We start from the raw sequence: 21433 nt of genomic DNA on the forward strand, positions 1-21433 counted from the left end.
CCGCGGAGTTGGAGCAAGTTCCCCGCGCGGCGGCAGAAGCGGCAGCGGCTTCGCCCGGAGGAGCGCGCCGAGCTGAGCTGCCACCGCTCGCTGGGCGTGGAGCGCCTCTGCCCCTCCGCCGCCGGAGCTCCCTCCCTCGCCCCGGCGCCGCCTCCACACACACCCCCCCCGTAACCGGGGGCAGGTCCCGCCAGCCGTCCCGCCCCCCTGCTGGGAGCCGCGCTCGGAGGTCGCCGCGCTCTCCCCCGTGGATGCTCTCCCCCGCCGCAGCCGAGCCATGCGGCCGCCGCTCCCGCTTTGGCTCCGGAGCTTCCTGTGCTGCCTGCCGGCCTTCGTGGGGCCGGCTTCAGGTAAGGGAGAGGCGCGCCCCCCAACCACCCACCCAGCCACCCCGCGCGGCTGTTTGGCCTCCCTCCGGGCCGTTTGTGCGCGGGAGGTCGCGCCCGGGGTCCGCCGCTCCGTAGATCCCCGTTTCCCCCATCCCGATGCTGGAAACTCAACAATAAGCCCCCGCGCTGCAATGGCCAACCATCAGCCCCCGGGCAGAGTTTGGGGGATTCGGGTGGGGAAAATGTGGATCGGGTGGGGAAAATGAGACGACACTGGAAAAGACAGCCGTGCTAGGAAAAGTTGAGGGCCGCAGGAAAAGAGGAAGACCCGACAAGGGATGGGTGGACCCCATAAAGGAAGCCGCAGCCTTCAGTTTGCAAGATCTGAGCCAGGCTGTCAAAGATCGGACGTTTTGGAGGGCTTTCGTTCATAGGGTCGCCAGGAGTCGGAAGCGGCTTGACGGCGCTTCACACGCACACGCAAATGGGCATCTAGAGCGCGGCAAACCCAAGGCGAAACTCGCCGGGCAGAAATGGCCCCAGCCTTCCCGGCGCCGGATGGTCCCTCTCCCCGGAGGAGAAGAGCAGTGGCGGCGGTTGCGCTTTTGCTCGCTGCATCTCGGTCCACTAACGGCCCGCTTGGCTGGGGCAGAGCCTGGGGTGGGAAGGATGCTGCGCCCGGACCACTGCCGGGCAGATTTTGCCCAGAGTTAGAGAGGACGGAGGAGAAGCCCCGGAAGGGGGATTTGGGGAGATCGTCCGCTGCAGCCAGCAGGGATCTTTCTTCCACTTGGTCCAGGGAACGACCGAACAGAGTTTTCTAGTTCGCGTCCAAATGTACAGAGAGCCCGATGAAATTCTCCTGGGGGTGGAAGCTGGGGGTGGGGGGATGGAGGGACGTGTGGCCGGCAGGATCCCTGGCAAGGTGCAAAACCAAAGTCAGGTCTCACATGGCTTTAGTGTTGTGTCCTGAGGCCGGCTGCCTGGTTGGTTGACGTGGCTGCCGGTGCCACCTCTGAGGATGGAAAGGAGGAAGGGCAGAGGCTGGTGGAGCCCTCTTCTGTCACCGTGGTGGAAAGTGTTGTCAAGTCACAACAGACTTGTGGCGACCCCATAGGGTTTTCAAGGCAAGGGGCCGTGGATCAGTGGTAGAGCATCTGCTTGGCATGCAGAAGGTCCCAGGTTCAATCCCTGGCACCTCCAGTAAAAGGGGCTAGGCAAGTAGGTGATGTAAGAGACCTCCACCTGAGACCCTGGAGAGCCGCTGCCAGTCTGGGTAGACAATGCTGATGGACCAAGGGTCTGATTCAGTATAAGGCAGCTTCATGTGTTCATGTGTTCATGTGTTCAAGAGACGAACAGAGGTGGTTTGCCATTGCCTGCCCCTGACAAGCGGCTCTGGACTTCCTAGGTGGTCTCCCATCCAAATCCTAACCAGGGCCGACCCTGCTTAGCTTCTGAGATCTGACGAGATTGGGCTCGCCTGGGCGGTCCAGGTCAAGGCAACCTGTCACCCCCCCCCCAATTCCACCCTGGAAGCTTGCTTAAAGGGAGGGTCGGTGCAGACCACAGTCGTGATAACTTGAGAAGGGCTTCACGCGCTCTCTGTTTCTAACCCGTAGATGACCACGTCCGTATTCCCCCGGGGTGTCTGTGGTCTGTGCTGCAGCAGGCTGCCACTTTCCAGCGTGCGCACATGTGCCACACTTTTCTCTGTTGGAAACACCCACAGGAGTCCTGATCACAATTGTATGCAGGTCATAACATACAGCTGTCGTGTCGCCCGCCCACCCCCTCTCCCTTTTCCGTGGCAGCCAGAAGGGAGCCTTTGGCCTGCAAGGGGAGTTCCAGTCTAACCCGGGGCTCTTCTGGTTTGCGCTTCTCATTGTGGGAACAGATGGGCGTGAGAGTGATAAAAGGAGCATGCACGGGGGATGCGGCTGGGCCGGGGCGAGCTTCAGAGGACGGGCTGTCAGCTGCGGGGGTGACGGTCTGACCTTTCCAGTCCCTGACAATTGGAGGCTTCAGACCCTGGGCCTTGCATTCATCACACGGTTTGCCTCTGCCGGCTTAGGGCTAGTCTCTGTCTCCCCCTCTCTTTTTGGCTGGAGACACAGCAGCAATTGTCTCGTCAGTGTCTTCTCAATTGGCTTCTGGCAAATGCTTTTTGCTGCCTTTTAGGAGGACGGAAATCTGCCGTTCTCCAACTCGCTCAAAATCTGTCTACCAGAGGCGGCATCAAGGAGGCATCATGCTTTGGAAAAGAAGGAAGTCAAAGAAGTGGGAACGTTGTCACTGCGAGTTCCGGAAGGATTGTTTTGATAATAGCCCCCCCCCCAAATCTGAAACTGCAAAGCTGTGCCTTTCCAAATGTCTCCCTGAGGCTGAGAGATACCAAGCTTTGGACACTGGGGTTAGAGAGTAGGATGTTTTGAGTGGGGGGGGATCTGATGTCTAGGTTTTTGCAAAGGGGTTCAGTTGAATTTCAGAATTCCCAAATTTGGGTGTTGTCATTCCGAAACCACAGGGATCTGGGTGTTCACATGGGAGCCTGAGTGTGTTTGGGTTGAAGTGACAGCATTGTGTTGAAACGGAATAAAAACGGGAAATTCCTAGAATTTGAATGAGATTGATTTTCATGTCACTGTTACTTTAATGGTCCTGCCTTGGGGCAATTGAGGCTGACTGAATACACCCATAGGGAAAGAGCAGTTAGCTTGAGTCAGAGGCTGGGTACCTGGGGATGGGGTATCTCTGCCTTGGTATTCCTGTACTCTTCGCTCTCCGTGATTGTTGGTATGTGCCAGATACTGCCCGTGACAGCAACTATTTCCCATCCTCTGTACAGTGAACATCAGTGTGATGCTGCAAACGGAATAGCACTGGCTGCAGAAGAATAACGCCAGCTGAAAAGCATGATAGAGTCCATGTTTGAAATGTTTGGGGAGTGATGTGGGTGATTTTCACATAGCATCTGGTTTCCAGCTGAGAGCAGGCGCTCGCTATGGGATCCCGAAAAATGCATAGCTCGTAAGCTGTGCTGCCGTTTGCTGCTGTACACCTCACGCAATGGGGCCAAACCAGAGCATGCGCCAGTTAGTTCATCTTTGCATGCAGAAAGTACACCAGGTGGGTCCCACAGTGAATATGTGGGTTGGGTTTTCCAGCAAATATCTATTGAAAGACATTGAACTCATGAAGCTGCTTTATACTGAATCAGAGCCTCGGTCCATCAAAGTCAGTATCGTCTACTCAGACCGGCAGCGGCTCTCCAGGGTCTCAGGCAGAGGTCTTTCACATCATCTACTTGCCTAGTTTCTTTAACTGGAGATGCTGGGGATTGAACCTGGGACCTTCTGCATGCCAAGCAGACGCTCTACCACTGAGCCACAGCCCCTCCCCATGATTCAGAGCCCCCAAACTCCATGACCATGGTCTTAAGGGCACCTCTGTCCACATTAAATAAGCTGGCCATCCCAGAAAGTGCATAAGATGAGTTGTGGGCATCCTGATAACTTATTTCACTGGATTTTGCTGGTAGTGGTTAAATTGTAAAATCAAACCATGCCAGGAAACCACACCCTCGGATTTGGTAGGAGAACTCTAATCCATAGAGACATCCATAGAGTAAAAGTGCCTCATTTTCATGCATCGTACAGAGCAAAGTCTTGGTTTGCCGCCAAAGGCCTATGTGCACATGTAACTAATGTACGTTATCTGATTCCCAGTGCTGATTATTAAATAGTTAATGAAAAGCTGCTTTGGGGAGGAGGGTATACACCAGAAAACTAGTAGGGGAGGGACTAGAACTACCAGCTCTGGTTTAGGAAATTCTTTGGCAATGCTGTCGGGGGGGGGGGGCAAAGTTTGGGGAGAGGAGGGAGTTTAGTAGGGATGTGATGCCATATAGTCTACCCTCCAAATCTTCCCCATTTTTTAGGGTCCACCCGGAGGTTGGCAACAGGAGGAGGAATAGACACTTGACCCCCTTTTTTTAGTAAACAGTTTTGGAATCTTATGGGGACAAGCCAAGTGTGAGACTGAATATAGTTATAGTTAGCCAGCTATGACATACTTAACAACCAGGAGATGCAGCCGATCGCAGTTGCTAGCCAAGTGTGATTTGCATGTTTGAAGGTCACTGTGGCGTTCCGTGACTTCGATGTGGTGTGCGGCAGCGTTTAGATGTGGGCCTGGGTTCAAATCCCTGCTCGGCCATGAAGTTCTCTGGGTGATTAGGGCCTGGGTTCAGAATGGTAAACTGCAGTACTGCAGTCCAACCTCTGCTCATGACCTGAGTTCAATCCCAACGGAAGTTGGTTTCAGGTAGCCGGCTCAGGGTTGACTCAGCCTTCCAGCCTTCTGAGGTCGGTAAAAGGAGTACCCAGTTTGCTGGGGGATAAAGGGAAGACGACTGGGGAAGGCACTGGCAAACCACCCCGCAAACAAAGTCTGCCTAGTAAATGTCGGGATGTGACGTCACCCCATGGGTCAGGAATGACCCGGTGCTTTCACAGGGGACTTTTACCTTTTTTTACAGCTTCTCATACTAACCTAACTCACAAGGTTGTTGTGAGGTCTAAAAGGGGAGGAAGGGAAGCTACCCATGCTGTCCTGAGCTCTATGTAGGAAGGGCGGGATAAAAATCAACAACAACATAATGATGGAACGTATGAATCTCCTTATACCAAACCGGTCTTTTAGTCCATCTTTCTTGGTAATGTGTGTTCTAACAGGCATCAGCTCTCCAGGGTCCCAGTCAGAGAAAAGGACTTTCCTCAGCACCTGCTATCTGGGGTCCTTTTTAAAATTAAAGACATCAGGGAGTGAATCTGGAAGCATCTGTATTCAAAGCGTTTGCCGCCCCCTTCGTGCCACAGTCTCTCCCCCCTAATAAATGTGTGTTTCGTTCACACTTGAAACGTTAATTAGATTGGTAGAAATGTTAAATTTATTGTTTCCTAGGACTCAACGCTGGGATTTTTTAAAAAACGTTTGGGACCCGATCTTTGGGTTAAATTAAGTCCTGATGGCCGCCTCCCCTCCCCGAATAATGAGGCTGGGTCCTTTGAAAACAGCTAATCTTCTTTCCTTTTATTATACTTTAACACAAATTGCAGAGGCTTTCTTCAATTCTGAAGGGAGAGGGAAGAGACTGAAGCCCTGGCTATGCCAGTAGCGTGCTCTAATTGGCATGGACCTGGGCCCTGCAGAACTTGGCTGCATCCCTCGGCCCGTAAGCCTCGTTCTTCACCTGTGGCGTGCCTTGTTATACCCAAGGAGCCTCTGTAGCCACAGGCTAAGATGTCAACAAACGTGCCTTTGCACAGTGATGTGAAAAAGAGGATGCCGGAGTAAGACAAAGGGGTTTGCTTCCATTGGAGGCTGAGGAGGCGAAGAGCTTTCAGGAAAACTTTTCAGTACGCATGTTTTTTTTTAAAAAAAAATTCTTGCATGTCACCCACCACAATACCTTGTTCCCAACTGGAGTTAAAGGGATCAGCGTTGTTGGATATGCCTACCTGATCAAATGTTGGTTTAAAATTTTAGGTTTAGCCTGGAGAGTTGCAAGCTCTTAATTTTTGACAAGAGTGTGGATTTTACCACCCCTCCCTTTTTGATGAATTTTCCATGTTGGGTTGAGTCAGTAGGCAGCCTCCGTCATGTCCCCCCGCCCTCCACGTTGTTCCCAAATACCTTTACAGCCCTTCTCTCTCTCCATCCTCCTGCAACTGGTTTTTGGTTGCAATGAAAAGCTTGATGCTGAAATAATTTGGGATAGCGTAAAAAACCAAACCTCTGACCATGATTCTATAGCAGGGTTCCCCAACGTGGCAACCATGGTGATTGCCAATACTCCCCCGGTGCCCACCAAGTTTTTCAGAATGTGGGCATGGCTATTTTAAAGTAGGGCTTATGATTGGTTGCCATCATTCAAATGACAGCTATTGGAGGATCAGGAGGACTTTCCGTCTTTATATTGCTCCTCTTTTTCCCTTCCTCCCCCCTGGGCTTCCCATGGTGCTCAACACCCCCTCCTAAAATTCCAGAGGTGCCCACAGGCTAAAAGAAGGTTGGGACCCCTGCCCTTGAGCCTATTCAGTCTTAAGTGTATCTGGAACATGGAGGGCTGCTCCGCCTCAGCACTGTGAACTGATCGACGTACAGATCTGGAAGACAGGCAGGCACTCCAAAGAGCGCAGAGTGGCAAATGTGGGTCCCCTTCTGCCTGGAATCCTCACAACAACCCTGTGTGGTAGGTGAGAGTGACTGGTACAAAGTCACCCAACAGCCTTTATGGCTGAATATGGATTTGAAGACGAAGAAGAGTTGGTTTTTACGTGCCGACTTTCTCTACCACTTAAGGAAGAATCAAACTGGCTTACAATCACCTTCCCTTCCCGTTCCCAAAACAGACACCCTGTGAGGTAGGTGGGGCTGAGAGAGCTCTAAGAGAGCTGTGACTAGCCCAAGGTCACCCAGCTGGCTTCATGTGCAGGAGTGGGGAAACCAACCCGGTCCACCAGATTAGCGTCTGCTGCTCACGTGGAGAAGTGGGGAATCAAACCCGGTTCTCCAGGTTAGAGTCCACTGCTCCAAACCACCGCCCTTAACCACTACACCACACTGGCTGTCTGAGCCCAACACTCTAACTGCACTGACTACGGAGGTGCAGAACTAGGTAAGATGCTGTTCTTAAAGGGAGAAATGACAGTGATCTGGACTGTTGAATGGGGAGAGCCAGCCCGGGCTTGAAAGACATCTGTTTTGAAATAGCAGGGATGGGGAATTCGTAGTGGCTCTTTGACTTGGTAGCTTTGGCCTTCCTGAGCAATAGATGTCTTGTCGTTGTTTATGGTTTTTGCTGTCAAGTCACGGCTGACTTATGGCGACCCCGTACGGTTTTCAAGGCAAGAAACGTTCGGAGGTGGTTTGTCATTGCCTGCCTCCGCGTGGGCTGAGAGAGTTCTGAGAGAACTGTGACTGGCCTAAGGTCGCCCAGCAGGCTTCATGTGGAGGAGCGGGGAATCGAACCTGGTTCTCCAGATCAGAGTCGGCCGCTCGTAACCACTACACCACGCTGCCTCTGATAATGATGGCTTGAGGCGCCCTTTAAAAAATTTGCCGTCTGTTTTTCTGGACTCTGTCCTTCCCTGAATTCTCTGTGCCCCTCGCGTTGCTCTCCATCGGTTCAGCTTTTTTTGTGACTCTCATTTTGTGTTCTCCAAATATTTGAGTTCTTCCTTCCTCCCTTCCCAAAGCTGCCTTGTTAATTGAGGCCAGGCGGCGCTTGGCTGTGTCGCTCGCTCCGAGCTGTAGCGTCGCTGGGTTGGCAGGCGCCTCCGGCTTTCCGATTTTGTACGGTGGCAGATGATGTTAGTGGGAGGTGAGGAGGAGGAAGGAAATGGCACCAGCGGATTCCTCGACAGTTGCCGGGCTGGCTGGGGCTGCGGATTGCGTCAACTCGGGTAGTTGACGCGATCCTTATAATCCTGATAAGGCCTGTCGAGACAGGAAGAGCCATCGTGGTGTAGGGGTTAAGCGCAGTGGACTCTAATCTGGAGAACCGGGTTTGATTCTCCACTCCTCCACATCAGCGGCGTACACCAGTCTGGTGAACCAGGTTGGTTTCCCCGCTCCTCCACATGAAGCCAGCTGGGTGACCTTGGGCTAGTCACAGTTCTCTCCGAACCCTCTCAGCCCCACCTACCTCTCAGGGTGTCTGTTGTGGGGAGGCAAAAGGAAGGTGATTGTAAGGCTGCTTTGATTCTCCTTAAAAGGTAGAGAAAATTGGCATATAAAAAACAGCTCTTCGTCTTCTGGTTTGATGAGGCCAACAAGCACAGGTTCATGTCAAGATGCAGGATCAAAACTTGGGTGTGTTTGGAATATTTCAGAAAGCGGTGGCGAAGTGGAGCTGTGAGCCAGGGCCGTGGCTCAGTGGTAGAAGAAGAGTTGGTTTTCATACCCTGCTTTTCGCTACCTGAAGGAGTCTGAAAGCAGCTGACCAATCACAATCCCTTCCTCTTCCCACAACAGGTACCTTGTGAAGTGGGTGGGGCTGAGAGAGTTCGGAGAGAAGTGCGAATGGCCCAGGGTCACCCAGCAGGCGTCATGCAGAGGACTGGGGAATCAAACCCAGTTCTCCAGATTAGAGTCTACCACTCTTTACCCTTACATCAAGCTGGCATCTACTGGGCATGCAGAACACTCCAGATTCAATCCCCGACAACTCCAGTTGAAAAGACCCTGGAGAGCCGCTGCCGGTCTGAGTGGACAATACTGACTTTGATGGGCCAAGGGTCTGATTCAGTATAAGGCAGTTTCATGTGTTGGCATGCAGAAGGTCCCAGGTTCAATCCCTGGCATCTCCAGTTCAAGGGACTAGGCAGGTGATGTGAAAGACCTCAGCCTGAGATCCTGGAGAGCCGCTGCCAGTCTGAGTAGACAATACTGACTTTGATGGGCCAAGGGTCTGATTCAGTATAAGGCAGCTTCATGTGTTCATGTGTTCCTATCCGATTTTACACACCCTGTTAAATGGACTCTGCACATGTGTCTAGATCTGGTTCTGTTCTGGTGGTTGTACAAGTCTGGATTCTGGAAGAGGGATAATGGTGGCTTCATATTATCTGTTTGGGGGCCCACCTTTCTCTTCAACTAGAATTCCATTCCTGGTGTCGACTCTTTCTAGGCATTGTGACCAACCCCTAATTTTGCTGGAAGACAGCTGAGTGAAGTATATGGGGATGGCAAACTGAAGCCCGCATTTCTCAAAATGATTGGCTGCCAAAACCGCCACATATGCAGCTGCTAAGATTTTGTTTTGTTTGTTTTCTGGAATTGGCAGTCGGTGGCTGGAGTCCAGAAAGAGCCAATTCCCTTTATGTTTATTTATTTCTTTATTTGCTTACTTTTATTTACAGCCCCCCTTTTTCACTGAGACTCTAAGGGGAATCAGACAATATAAAAAAACCCAGACAGCATAAGACATCCCGTAAGCAATAAACTAAGACTGGCATTACAAAGCTAGACTAACAATGCAAAAGAGAAAGGTCCGCTGCATAATATAGCCTAAACAATGCAGAAAATGTAGTTTAAAAAAAGTAGAAGAGGATGCAGTAAGAGTAGGATAAAACATATCATAAACATTGGAGTAATCAAGGTTGAAAATTCCCCCCCTAAAAAGTCACAGCTGATTTATGGAAATCCTGTAGTTTTTAAGGCAAGAGACCTTCAGAGGTGGTTTTGCCATTCCCTGCTTCCGCATCATGGCGCTGGTATTCCTTGGAGGTCTCCCATCCAAATTCTAGCCAGGGTCAGGGCTGAGAGTGTGTGACTGGCACAAGGTCACCTAGCAAGCTTCCATGGCAGGGCGGGGATTTGAACCTGGGTTTCCCAGGTCCTAGCCCGACATCTTAACCGCTACACCACGCTGGCAATAATGAAGCTAGAATGTGCAAAATTTTAAGATGATGACCAAGCATAGGGTTGCTAACTGGCTGAAGGAAAAAAATATTGTGTCTCTTTAATAGAGGCTTTATGGGATATTTGCCAGGTGATGGTATTTACTGCCTGTCCATAAAAACTTCAGCTGCCCATATCTACATACTAAGCCTCTATTAAATGGGCAGGGCATTTTTCTCCAGGCCTGTTAGCAACCCTAACCACACAGTAAAGTGTTTGTTTTCACCTGCAGTGAAAACATGACAAGGGTTAAAAGAATGTAAAGCGTTAAACTGAAGCAATTGTTTTCGGGCAGGTGGCCCAAGTTTCAAATCCCTGCTCAACCAAGCGAGGGAAGGTAGACTAGACTTACCGTAGATGGTTCATAACAAAAGCTTACTTCAGCATTGTTGTCAAGATCAGCAAGATAAGGATTGAAAAATACTCCATGCGCCAGGAAGGGTTATAAAAATAGTAATTTTGGAGAGTGTATTCAGTCAATAAAGCTTCTAAGGGGTTATGATTTATGTTCTTTGAAATGAATTCCCGCTGCCTCCTCCAGAATGAAAGATCTATAGAGTTTTCGAGATGTGCCCCTCTCTTTTGTTTAGGACAATGTGTCTCTATTTCCACGAATTTTGGAGAGGAGATCCAGTCATTCTGTCTCCGCTCCCTGTTCTCCCTTGAAAGGAGGTCTCCTGTCCTGTGTGCATGGAATAAGAGGCATTGCTTCGGGGTGTAATACTCAGGAAATTTAGGAATACTAGTTGTAATATTACAGAAGGATCACTTAGATCTTGGTTTGCCAGTTGCCCTGGAAAGTCTGAAGATGAGCTTACTAAGGAAAGCATCTTTTGAAAGATGTCTCTCCCCCCACCCCTGAGGCTTGGAGAAGTCTGAGAAAAACAGAACACCGGGCTTTTTCATTCCTTGGATCAAGCAGGTGCCAAGAGACACCTTGGCAAGCAGTATAGTGCCTTTGGGTGTTGTACTGATGTGTAACATGATCCCTTGTGTCATCACTAATGTGTAACATGATTTCTTGCCATTTGCAGACTGTATGAGGCTTCTGGGTTGGCCGGGCCTGGAATACATATTAGAAGCATAGCCTTTTCACTCTGTCTAGCCACAAGAGCCATACCTTCTGCCTGCTGAGGTTTTGTTGCTGTGAAAAAGGCAAATTCCATGCTGGCCGTAATTAGACGAGGAACAGAGAATAAAATTGCTGCTATCATACTGCCCTTGTACAAATCTATGGTGAGACCACACTTGGAATACTGTGTACAGTTCTGGTCACCACACCTAGAAAAGGATATCGGAAAGCTTCAGAAGGTGCAGAAAAGAGCAACCAAAATGATCAGGGGGATAGAGCAAGTGCCCTATGAGGAGCGGTTAAAACGCTTAGGGCTGTTTAGCTTGGAAAGAAGGCGGTTAAGGGGAGACATGATAGAGGTCTATAAAATTATGCATGGTATGGAGAGAGTGGACAGGGAGAAGCTTTTCTACCTCTCTTGTAATACTAGAACACCAAGTCATCTGCTGAAGCTGGAGGGTGAGAGATTCAAAACAGATAAAAGGAAGTATTTCTTCACATGACGCATAGTTAAATTATGGAACTCCCTGCCCCAAAATGTGGTGATGGCTGCCAACTTGGAAGGCTTTAAGACGGGAGTGGACATGTTCATGGAGGAGAGGGCTATTCATGGCTACTAGTAAAAATGTATACTAGTCGTGATGCATGCCTATTATCTCCAGGATCAGAGGAGCATGCCTGTTTATTAGGTACTGTGGAACACAGGCAGGATGGTGCTAGTGCAGTCGTCTTGCTTGTGGGCTTCCTAGAGGCACCTGGTTGGCCACTGTGTGAACGGACTGTTGGACTTGATGGACCTTGATCTGATCCAGCAGTGGCCTTTCTTACGTTCTTATGTTTCATGGCCTTGCAGATGAGGACTTGCTTGTAGAATGGCACCTACTGTGGATTTGGGTATGGCTTTGGCCTTTTAATCCAGATGCAGAATCTCCTCACCAGGTATGAGCTAGACTTTTACAGGAGATTGGAAAGTTGCCACAGTGAAGGAGCTTCAGTGGGGAGCCTGCCTCAACTTTGATGTCCTTGCAGTTATGTGTAGGGAGCATCTTCCAAGCTTTAGAAGTGGCAATGGACATAATGGACTTCCTCCCATCATCTTTTGGGTGGCCTGTGAACACCATAAGCTCACATTGTATACCTACACCCATCTAAATCCAGAGGAGTCACTGGGTTTAGATGTGTGTAACTCTTGTTTAGGTCTGCACTGTAAATGTCTTTGGAAGTGCCGAAAAGAAATTAAAGAAGTGGCTATGGAGAACCCACACCTCTGTTAGATCATTTTTGTAATGCTTACCAAACAGTTAATATCTTAGTATGGCATTATTTGAACAGTTACATTTTCCATACTTGATGGATTGATTTTAATGAATTTATTTCTTGCCCTTGCGAGTAAATTGTCCGATACGGCTCGGAATAAGACAGTTCATCTCAATAATAATTTAATGTAAGTCACAGAACCGTCCGATAAATCAGTAAAACAATTTAACTACAACTAGTAAGGCAGCTATGCTAATGAATAAGCTAATGCACTAGCAGGAGAGGGGGGAAATCGAGCAAGGTACAGGAGAATTTTTTTTTACTTGGCATCTAAAGGAATACAATGTGAGCATTGGGGGGTATTTACCTATGGAGAATGTTTCAGAGCTGGCATTAGGGTTGCCAACAGACCTGTGGGGAAATGCCCTGTCCCTTTAATAGAGGCTTAATGGAGCTGCCAACTTGTTTGTAAGGAGCTTGTGATGTTTGCCATGCCCATGAGCTGATCCTGGGATCTGCTCCCTATAGAATATGGTAGGTTTGACTGGCGAACTCATTCACGGCAAAGTGCATGGCATCCATGCTCCAGCCTGGATTGGTGTAATGCATGTACGAGTCGGCTCTTGAAGACTGTCTGAAAGCTTCAGCTAGTACAATACGTGGCAGCTATAGAGTCCTGACTGCTGATATAAAATCAGTCCTTTTCCACTTGCACTGGCTTAAAGTTTGCCTCTGAGCCTTGTTCAAGATGTTTTATTTTGCTCTGCAAAGCCAAGGTTGATAAAGAACTGCCTCCTCCCATTTCAGTCTGCCTGAGCATCATGACCTGTGAACAAGGCCTTCCTTGTGCTGTTTATGATAAGATTGGCTGGGAATCGTGGCAGGTGTTATTTACGGGCTGTCCCTAGACTGTGGAACTCCCTCCCCCATGATGTGAAACTAGCATTATCTTTTCAGGCCTTCTGGAAGAAGACGTAGACATTTTTTGACCTGAAAGGCCTTCCAGTGATTGATTGAAATTGACAGCGGTGGATGCTCCCCTAGGATGACTCAAGATGGATTTGTGAGATGTACTCATTTTATAATGTTTTTACAATGGATATTTTATAGCTTCGTAGATTGTCGGCTGCCTTGGGTGCCTTGATTTAAGAGGAAGAGGTGGCATATCAATTGACTAAATACTAATAATAGCCTCACTGAAGTACTTTGAATCAGCAAATGTCTCTGAATGCTTTTTAAAGGCAGTGCTGAAGAAGAGACCTGAACTAGTTCTTACCAATACACGAATAACTGTGGTTGGATCACATTTTTCCAGTTCGGGGCATGGGAGCTCAACAACGGAAAGAAACACTTTTTGCCACAGTTGCTATTTTTATTTTTTGCCAAAGAGGCGGCTGGATCTAAGAGCGTCCCCCAGGCTGAAAGCTTGTTCCTTGAGGGAGGGGGCTTCTATGAGAAAGTTATCTTCTTGTGTAGGTGGGCCTTGTTCTTCTGTCTCCGAGGGTGGTAGTTCTGCTAGCCAAGCAGTGGAGTCATCCATACATGATTTCTTCCATGGTGCATATTTCTATATCTGAATAGCCACCACCACCACCCACCTATATATAGATTCTATATGTAATTTTTGCTTTTTTATGGAGATGTCTGTGAATGAGGAATTTGCATCTCCATAGCTGGGATGTTTCTCCTAATATTTGACCTAAATCTGCCTTCTTATGTTTGGCCGCAGCTGATTCTTGTCAGGGTTGATACAATCCCTTCTATTTCTGAGAGATTTTGAAAACCGCCTTCCTTTTTCTCTCCTGTCCCCACTTGCCTTTAATATTTTTCTCTTGAGTTGGGGATGGCTTACTTTTTAAACCTGGGGGCTAATGGTATGTTTTAGCATTCAGCGACTTGGGAGGAGGGAGCTTTAGTGATAATAGGGTGTTGAAAACGATTGCATCAGGCTTATACATCTGTATGTAAGAGCAAAATCACCTGACTTTTTTGCTTTTAATAGAGTTGTGGGAGACTCCCAGCCCATTCCTGAGCTTCAGGGCCGAAGGTTGTTAAGAAGTGTGCAAGTGGCTGCACCGGCACCTGTACCACTTGCTGTGATGCCCGTGCCACTTGCGCCAGCAAGACTGGCACGGGCGCTGGTGTTGGGCCGCTCATGTTGATCTCCCGGCAGCGCAGCCCTAGGAGGCCAGCGCGGCCTCCCGCCACCGTTCCGGGGGCGGAGCTGCCTTTAGGCAGATTCCTGATCCCCCTTCAGGCTGGGAACGCCCCCTTTGCCCTTACCTGGAGTTACACCACCTTTTTAGGTAGCGTAGCCCCGTGGAACCCTGTGGAGCGGTTCCATGGGGCTCGCAGGTAAGGGCAAAGTGTCAGCTTCAGTGTGTGTGGGGGAATCCTTTTTGGGGGCGGGGCGGCTGCGTTGCCTCCAGCCACTGGCTCAGCCGTCCCCTTCAGGAATGGGCTGTCCAGATTTGACTGGGGCAGTGGTGCTAGAGGAAGGGGTGTTAACCCTTTCTCCTTGTCCCGTTTTCCCTAATATAGATCACCCACCCACCCCAGAAGTGTTAGCCTCCTGGGGAAAAATGCATCTACCTCCATGGTTCCACCAGTGTGATCAAATTGGACGCCTCCCGAGGATGCATTAAAACCCTTGAAAAACCTGGGGTAAAATGCCTTTCCCCAGTTGCGCTTAGTGGAATACATAGAGAAGTGGCTCTGTAACACCGTCCTTTTAGACATTGCTACCTGCACATTAGTAAACAATGTTCCCAGCCACTTAGCTTTCTTTCTGTAAACAGAAAAGCACCCAGAGTATGGAACAAACCCTTAAAAATCTATTGATTTTGCAACGTGGAGGGCTTTTTCCCCCAGCCAGTGTACCATACTGAGATTTTTTTTTAAATGCCCCAAGAGAAAATGCACAGAAAAGCATTGATGCGAAGTGTTATAGTAGGCTGGCACCCAGAACAGATTTTATTAGCAAGTATTAGCTCGCCATAGACAGATACGTGTGAGGGATAGAAAACTAGCCCCCAGATACCCGAAACCATGAGTCAAGTTAATGTTTCCTTTCGCAGTTTGTACATGTTTTAGCCTCTTGGGTTCAAAGTCTGGGTGTTATAAGGAGCTTCCTGCTGATGCCTGTGAACATGAATTTGCTTGATGACCATTGGAATTTGGAACTGGGCTTGGGGTAGTGAATATTCCCCTGAATTTTCTTTGTGCTCCCCCCCCCCATTTATTTGTCACAGATTAAAATAAAACAAGCTGGAAGATCCTCTGCTGCATAATGTATGCTTTCACAGCTGAGCTGGGATTTGACTCTGGGCTTCTCCGGCCAGTCCAGCACTTTGCTCACCGCCACATCATTTCGGTAGTCTTATTTGTCAAGAACGTGCCAGAACCAGAGGTGTTACCCCGTTCTTCCGTTGAAGGGCTGACAGTGTTTGTCTGCCTCTGGCCTACCAATGGACATCGTCCAATGGTGGGTCTGACAACTACAGCAAACAAGGCAGGCTAAAAACAGAATTATCTGGTCGTGAATCCGTTCTGTTGACACAGCGCTCTTCTTGTGAAACCAAAAAAGCTACTAGAACTTGCTGCCAGCCAGACCGCAGGTCATCTTCCTGGCCTGCTTGGGGATTGGCAGAGAAAAGAGGTTTTTAAGCCTTAAAATGCAGTAAGTCGCTAGAGGCAAGTTAGGTGGGTGGGGGAAACTGGCCTTCCTTCCTAAGAACACCAGTTTATATCCAGCTTGTTGGGGGGTGGGGAGAGAGGGAGCTGAATTTGCAATTGAATCCCCAGTCACTGTTAGAGGAGAAGTGGTTTTGTCGGTGTGTATGTGTGTGGGGAGGGGGGTCCTATTTTGTGTGGCTTTTTTTTTGTAAGGAAAAGAAGGCCCATCATTGTGTGGGTCCTGCCTATTCTTCGCCTTGTTCAGATCAAGACAGATTAGCTGTTTTTAAGGTGCCCCTTTGAGAGTGATGTCTATAGCAACAGAGGGAGGCTGAATCAGAATGTGAAATGGGCTCTGGGATCCTGAATGCCGAAGCACCAAACAAATTGAAATTTCCTTGGGGTAGTGGTGGGAATACTGACGCAGGGGGTCCCATAATGAGTAACTGGGGTGCTTCCCAGCAGAATGGGTGGCTCGTGCAAGAAGGGCAGAAAGAACGGGGCGGGGATTGTAGAGAAAGAAGAAGAGGTGTTTTTTATATGCCGACTTTCTCTACCACTTAAGGGAGAATCAAACCGGCTTGCAATCCCCTTCCCCTCCCCACAACAGACACCCTGTGAGGTAGGTGGGGCTAAGAGAGCTGTGACTAGCCCAAGGTCACCCAACTGGCTTCATGTGGAGGAGTAGGGAAGCCAACCCAGTTCACCAGATTAGCCTCCGCTGCTCATGTGGAGGAGAGGGGAATTGAACCCAGTTCTCCAGATCAGAGTCCACCGCTCCAAACCACCGCTCTTAACCACTGCCCCACGCTGCTGAGGGTGCCTTGTATTTATTTTCAAAGACTTCCGCCTCTTCCTGCTCGCCCAGCAGCGATCGAAGCTGTTTACAAGAAGCAAAACTCTTTAAAATGTAGAAGAAGGATTCAGATAAATCAGATAACCCAAGTAACCGGCAACAGTGGCTGGAAGAGTAAAACGGAGCAGTCGTCTCTGCCCGAGTTCTTGGCAGGAATAAAAACATCTTCTCAGTGACTGTGGCAGTTTAATTTTAACTGGTCTGTGATTTTAAAAGGCTGAAGCGTTCTGACAGATTGAGCAGGTCTGTCCCAATTTTCTGTGTGGGTAGAACCAGCTGTCGGTTGCTAATAGGTTAACAGTCTAGAGCGCTCTGATTCCCTTTTTTTATAAATATCTTCTCAAAGTAGAAGATTTGGATTGCCCTCGTTCATGGGGGATTTGCGCATCCCTGATCCGAGGGCTTCTGGTGGGGTTTATTTCATTCCAGGATTAATAAACTCGAAACAGCCGACCGTCACACAGACCGAGTGACTTACTGTGCAATTCTCGGCAGAGTTGAAGTCTATGGGCTGTAACTCTGGTTCAGACCGTGCTGTTGGGTCTCAGTCTTGGCTGGCCTTTGGGGGGTGGGCACTGAAGGTTTGAAATGGGAGCTCCTCTTCCCTTCTTGAGCATGGAAGCGGTGAGCGAGAGAGCCCCGAGAGTGGCAGAACCCTTGAAAGGATTCCTCCTGCCGGCAGCCTCCTGGGGAGATGATGGAGAATGGAACTGAAGGTCTTTGAAATGTGCTGGGATAATAGCAGAGGAAGGAAAAACTCATTTCACCGGGTCATAAAGTGTCCAGTCTGAATTTAGCTGTTAACTGGCATGTTGCAACTTGCGCGCAAGAAGAGGGGGCTAAAAATGATGTATTGCTGCCAAGTACATCCCTGAGAGTAGCTGGCGGTCTGATGACCCCTCCCGGAGTAATATCTTCTATTGATTCTTGGCTTCCCTTGGCTCTTTACCTAGCATGCCACCTAAGATTAATCTTCAGTTTTGCTAACCTAAGAAGTAGTGAGTTTTTAAAAATTTACTTCTGCTCATTGCCTTGTTCTGATCTGAAGAAGAAGAGAGCCATTCTCTCAGTGCAAGAGAATAATCTGAACTGCTGTTGGCTTCTCTGTTTTTTAAGGGAGAACAGCACTGCTGGCTCCTCGATCCAAGTAGCCTTGAGGGAGCTTGAAATCTCTTATGCAAGTTGCGTAGTCTTAACATGTTTGCATAGCACCTCCTATACTCCATCTGAGTTACAAATTGCCAGATAGCGAGCTTTCCCATCATGCTCCCATTGTGTCTGTTTTAGTACTAAAATCCAGCAGTGATCCCCCAATGTGGATCCCAGGGGAAATTTGGCGTCCCTTGAAGAGTTTCCCGGCATCCTTTTGCATATTGTGGATAAAATGCAGAGTCTTGAACATGAAGCACAGACTTAAACAGGGAGCTCCGTACCAGCTGACCGTTCAAAGCTTTGAGCTCATCCCAAGGCAGGCGCATCAGAGCCATGTGCTCCGAGTTGGCCATGGAGGCAGACTTCCTTATATCCTGGGCTTGGAAACATGAGGAGCTTATCTATTATATTAGGTGCTGTGGAACACAGGCAGCATGCTGCTGTAGTGATCTTGCAAGAATGGTGTAGTGCTGGACTCTAACTGGTGAACCGGGTTGGTTTCCCCACTCCTCCACATGAAGCCAGCTGGGTGACCTTGGGCTAGTCACAGCTCTCTTAGAGCTCTCTCAGCCCCACCTAAAGGTCCCCTGTGCAAGCACCGGGTCATTCTTGACCCAAGGGCTGATGTCACATCCTGACGTTTACTAGGCAGACTTTGTTTACGGGGTGGTTTGCCAGTGCCTTCCCCAGTCGTCTTCCCTTTACCCCCAGTAAGCTGGGTACTCATTTGACCGACCTCGGAAAGATGGAAGGCTGAGTCAACCTTGACCCAACTACCTGAAACCAGCTTCCGTTGGGATAGAACTCAGGTCGTGAGCAGAGCTTGGACTGCAGTCCTGCAGCTTACCACTCTGCGCCACGGGGCTCCACAGCCCCACCTACCTCACAGGATATCTGTTGTGGGGAGGGGAAGGGAAGGTGATTATAAGCTGGTTTGATTCTTCCTTAAACTGTAGAGAAAGTTGGCATATAAAAACCAACTCTTCTTCTGTTTCTGCTTCTTCTGCTGCTTCAGAGGCAACTGATTGGCCACTGTGTGAACGGAGTGCTGGACTTGAGGGGCCTTGGTCTGATCCAGCATGGCTTTTCTTATATGTTCTTATAAGGCAATAGTAAGGAGTAGTTCTAGGCCTGAACAAGCACGGCCAACCTTCTCATCTCTCAGGTAGGGTTGCCAGCTCTGGCTTAGAAAAGTCTTGGAGATTTGAGGGCAGTGGCTGGGTAGGGAGGAATTTGAGGAAGGAGCTCAGCAGGGTTGTGATGTCATAGAGGCTACCTTCAGATGCCACCCATTCCTCCAGGAATGTAGCCTGGAGAAAGAAGAACTCCAGGCCCCCAAGCAAATGAATCACAAACAGCTGGGAAATCTCCGATCCATTCCTTCCTCATGGATGGAGAAACCTGATTCAGGTCACAGCAGCTCAAGGGGGAAAGGAGGTTTACTTCCTTCCCTGTGTAATTTCTCCTGTTGAAATGGATTCCCCTCCCCATAGAGGGGAAATGGATTCCCCAGCTTGGCGTCATGTGCAGGAGTGGGGAAACCAACCTACTTCACCAGTTTAACGTCTGCTGCTCATGTGGAGGGGTGGGGAATCAAACCCGGTTCTCCAGATTTGACTCCACCGCTCTAAACCACCACTGTTAACCATTACACCATGCTGGCTCTCAAGGTCAGTACTGTCTGCTCAGTCTGGCAATGAGCCCTCCAGGGTCTCAGGCAGAGGTCTTTCACATCACCTACTGCTCGGTCCTTTTTAACTGGAGATGCCGGGGATAGAACCTGGGGCTTTCTGCATGCCAAGCAGACCCTTTGCCACCAAGCGACAGCCTGTTACTGAGCCTGAAAGCAGGCTCCACACACCTGCTTCAGTTCCACTGGCATTTCTCATGTTTTTTCAAGCCTATCTTCACAGTTGCAAGGGTTATACGGTGTTTTCCAGATGCTGAAATCCGTGCCCCTGCAAGGCATGGTTGTAGAAGACGCACAGGGTTGATGAGAGCCTTATCTGTCTGCTCCCGCTTCTCCGCACCTTACTGCGCCAGCCCTACCCAAGGCATGTCTTCCTCTCCCTGTCTTTTTCAGTCTGTCTCAGATGGTGAGCCTTCTACAAAGAGGACCTTGTTGCTTCATGTATTCTGTACAACACTTCTTAGCGCGCTGACTGCTGGCACTTCATAAAGGTCAGGCGTTAGCAGGAGGAGGAAGATTTCTACTGTTTGCACAGAACGTGTTGCTTTTACAAGCTTGGTATTGTGTACTGATTTGCAGAACAATACTCCTCGTTAGGACTGTCACCCAACTGAAGAAATCCTTGTCCCTTAGAAAGAAGGTTAGCTGAGCAAGTTTTATCTGCATAAATTTGCATATGGGGAAACAGACTCAAGAAAAAAAGGCATTCCCTTTTAGATGATGCATGCATATCTAACTGGAGGCATCATCTTAGAAGAGGAATCCCCCTTCCTCTTACGCACAAGAAGGAGCACCTCTTTTAAGATAGTGTTTTCATAGGTATATATATTTTTAAATCAACTGCACATTTGCAGTCAATCAAAATGTTGTGAACAATTAATCAAGTTAGTCCTAGTGTGCGTCTGTGTGTGTGTTAAGTGCCATCAAGTTGTTTCCGACTCATGGCGACCCTATGAATCAATGTCCTCTAAAATGTCCTGAATTTGGCAGCCTTACTCATTGAGGGCTGTGACTTCCTTGATTGAGTCAATCCATCTCTTGTTGGGTCTTTCTCTTTTCCTGCTGCTCTCAACTTTTCCTAGCATGACTGTCTTTTCCAGTGACTCTTGTCTTCTCATAATGTGACCAAAATACGATAGTCTCAGTTTAGTAATTTTAGCTTCTAGGGTCAGTTCAGGTTTGATTTGATCTAGAACCCACTGATTTGGTTTTTTTTTTTTGGCAGTCCATGGTATCCGTAACACTCTCCTCCAACACCACATTTCAAAGGAACCTACTTTCTTCCCATCAGCTTTCTTCAATGTCCAGCTTTCACGCCCATACATCATAATACGGAATACAATGGCATAAATTAACTTGATCTTGGTGGCCAGTGGCACATCCTTACACTTCAGAATCTTTTGTAGCTCCTTCATGGCTGCCCTTCCCAGTCTCAATCTCCTTCTGGTTTCTTGGCTGCAGTCTCCCTTTTGGTTGATGATGGAGCCAAGGAATAGAAAGTCTTAAACAATTTCAATTTCCTCATTGTCAACCTTGCAGTTGTGTAATTCTCCTGTAATCCTAGCGTATTGTCTGATAATACATGATATAGCAACCTTGCTGAAGTTAAGTTAGTGTGGCTGCGGTTGGTGCTTGGGTGAGAGACCTCCTGGAATCCCATGGCTGCTGCTTTGAGTTTCAGAGAAAAGAGAGGATAGAAATCAAATTAATTAATAATGTAATTGCCTAAGCATTGCAGGCCTACTATTAATATCATGCCAACATGCAAGGCCACATGCGTTTTGCACAAGCACACTGAATTCAACATCAAGAGAATCTCAGCTTACTTTTTAAAAAGCAAGTTTCTAGTCCCTATTCCTTGAGATTGGACTAGATGACCCTGGTGGTCCCTTCCAACTCTATGATTCTATGAGATAGATTTAAAAGTGCATAGA

At 48.7% G+C, this 21433-nt stretch overlaps 1 protein-coding gene across 12 annotated transcripts in view; it reads left to right on the plus strand.

Moving 5' to 3' along the window:
• Window positions 1–265: 265 nt before the first annotated feature.
• ROBO3 (roundabout guidance receptor 3) overlaps window positions 266–21433 on the plus strand; it is a 214584-nt gene continuing 193416 nt past the window's right edge. For all 12 annotated transcript variants that reach the window (XM_056860021.1, XM_056860024.1, XM_056860023.1 and 9 more), the window contains exon 1: window positions 266–350. In XM_056860021.1, coding sequence (XP_056715999.1) covers window positions 278–350 — 73 coding nt within the window. In that variant the 5' untranslated portion in view covers window positions 266–277. The remainder of the gene's footprint in view (window positions 351–21433) is intronic.

The sequence above is a fragment of the Euleptes europaea genome, chromosome 14, assembly GCF_029931775.1.
Source record: "Euleptes europaea isolate rEulEur1 chromosome 14, rEulEur1.hap1, whole genome shotgun sequence".
Lineage (NCBI taxonomy): Eukaryota > Metazoa > Chordata > Lepidosauria > Squamata > Sphaerodactylidae > Euleptes > Euleptes europaea.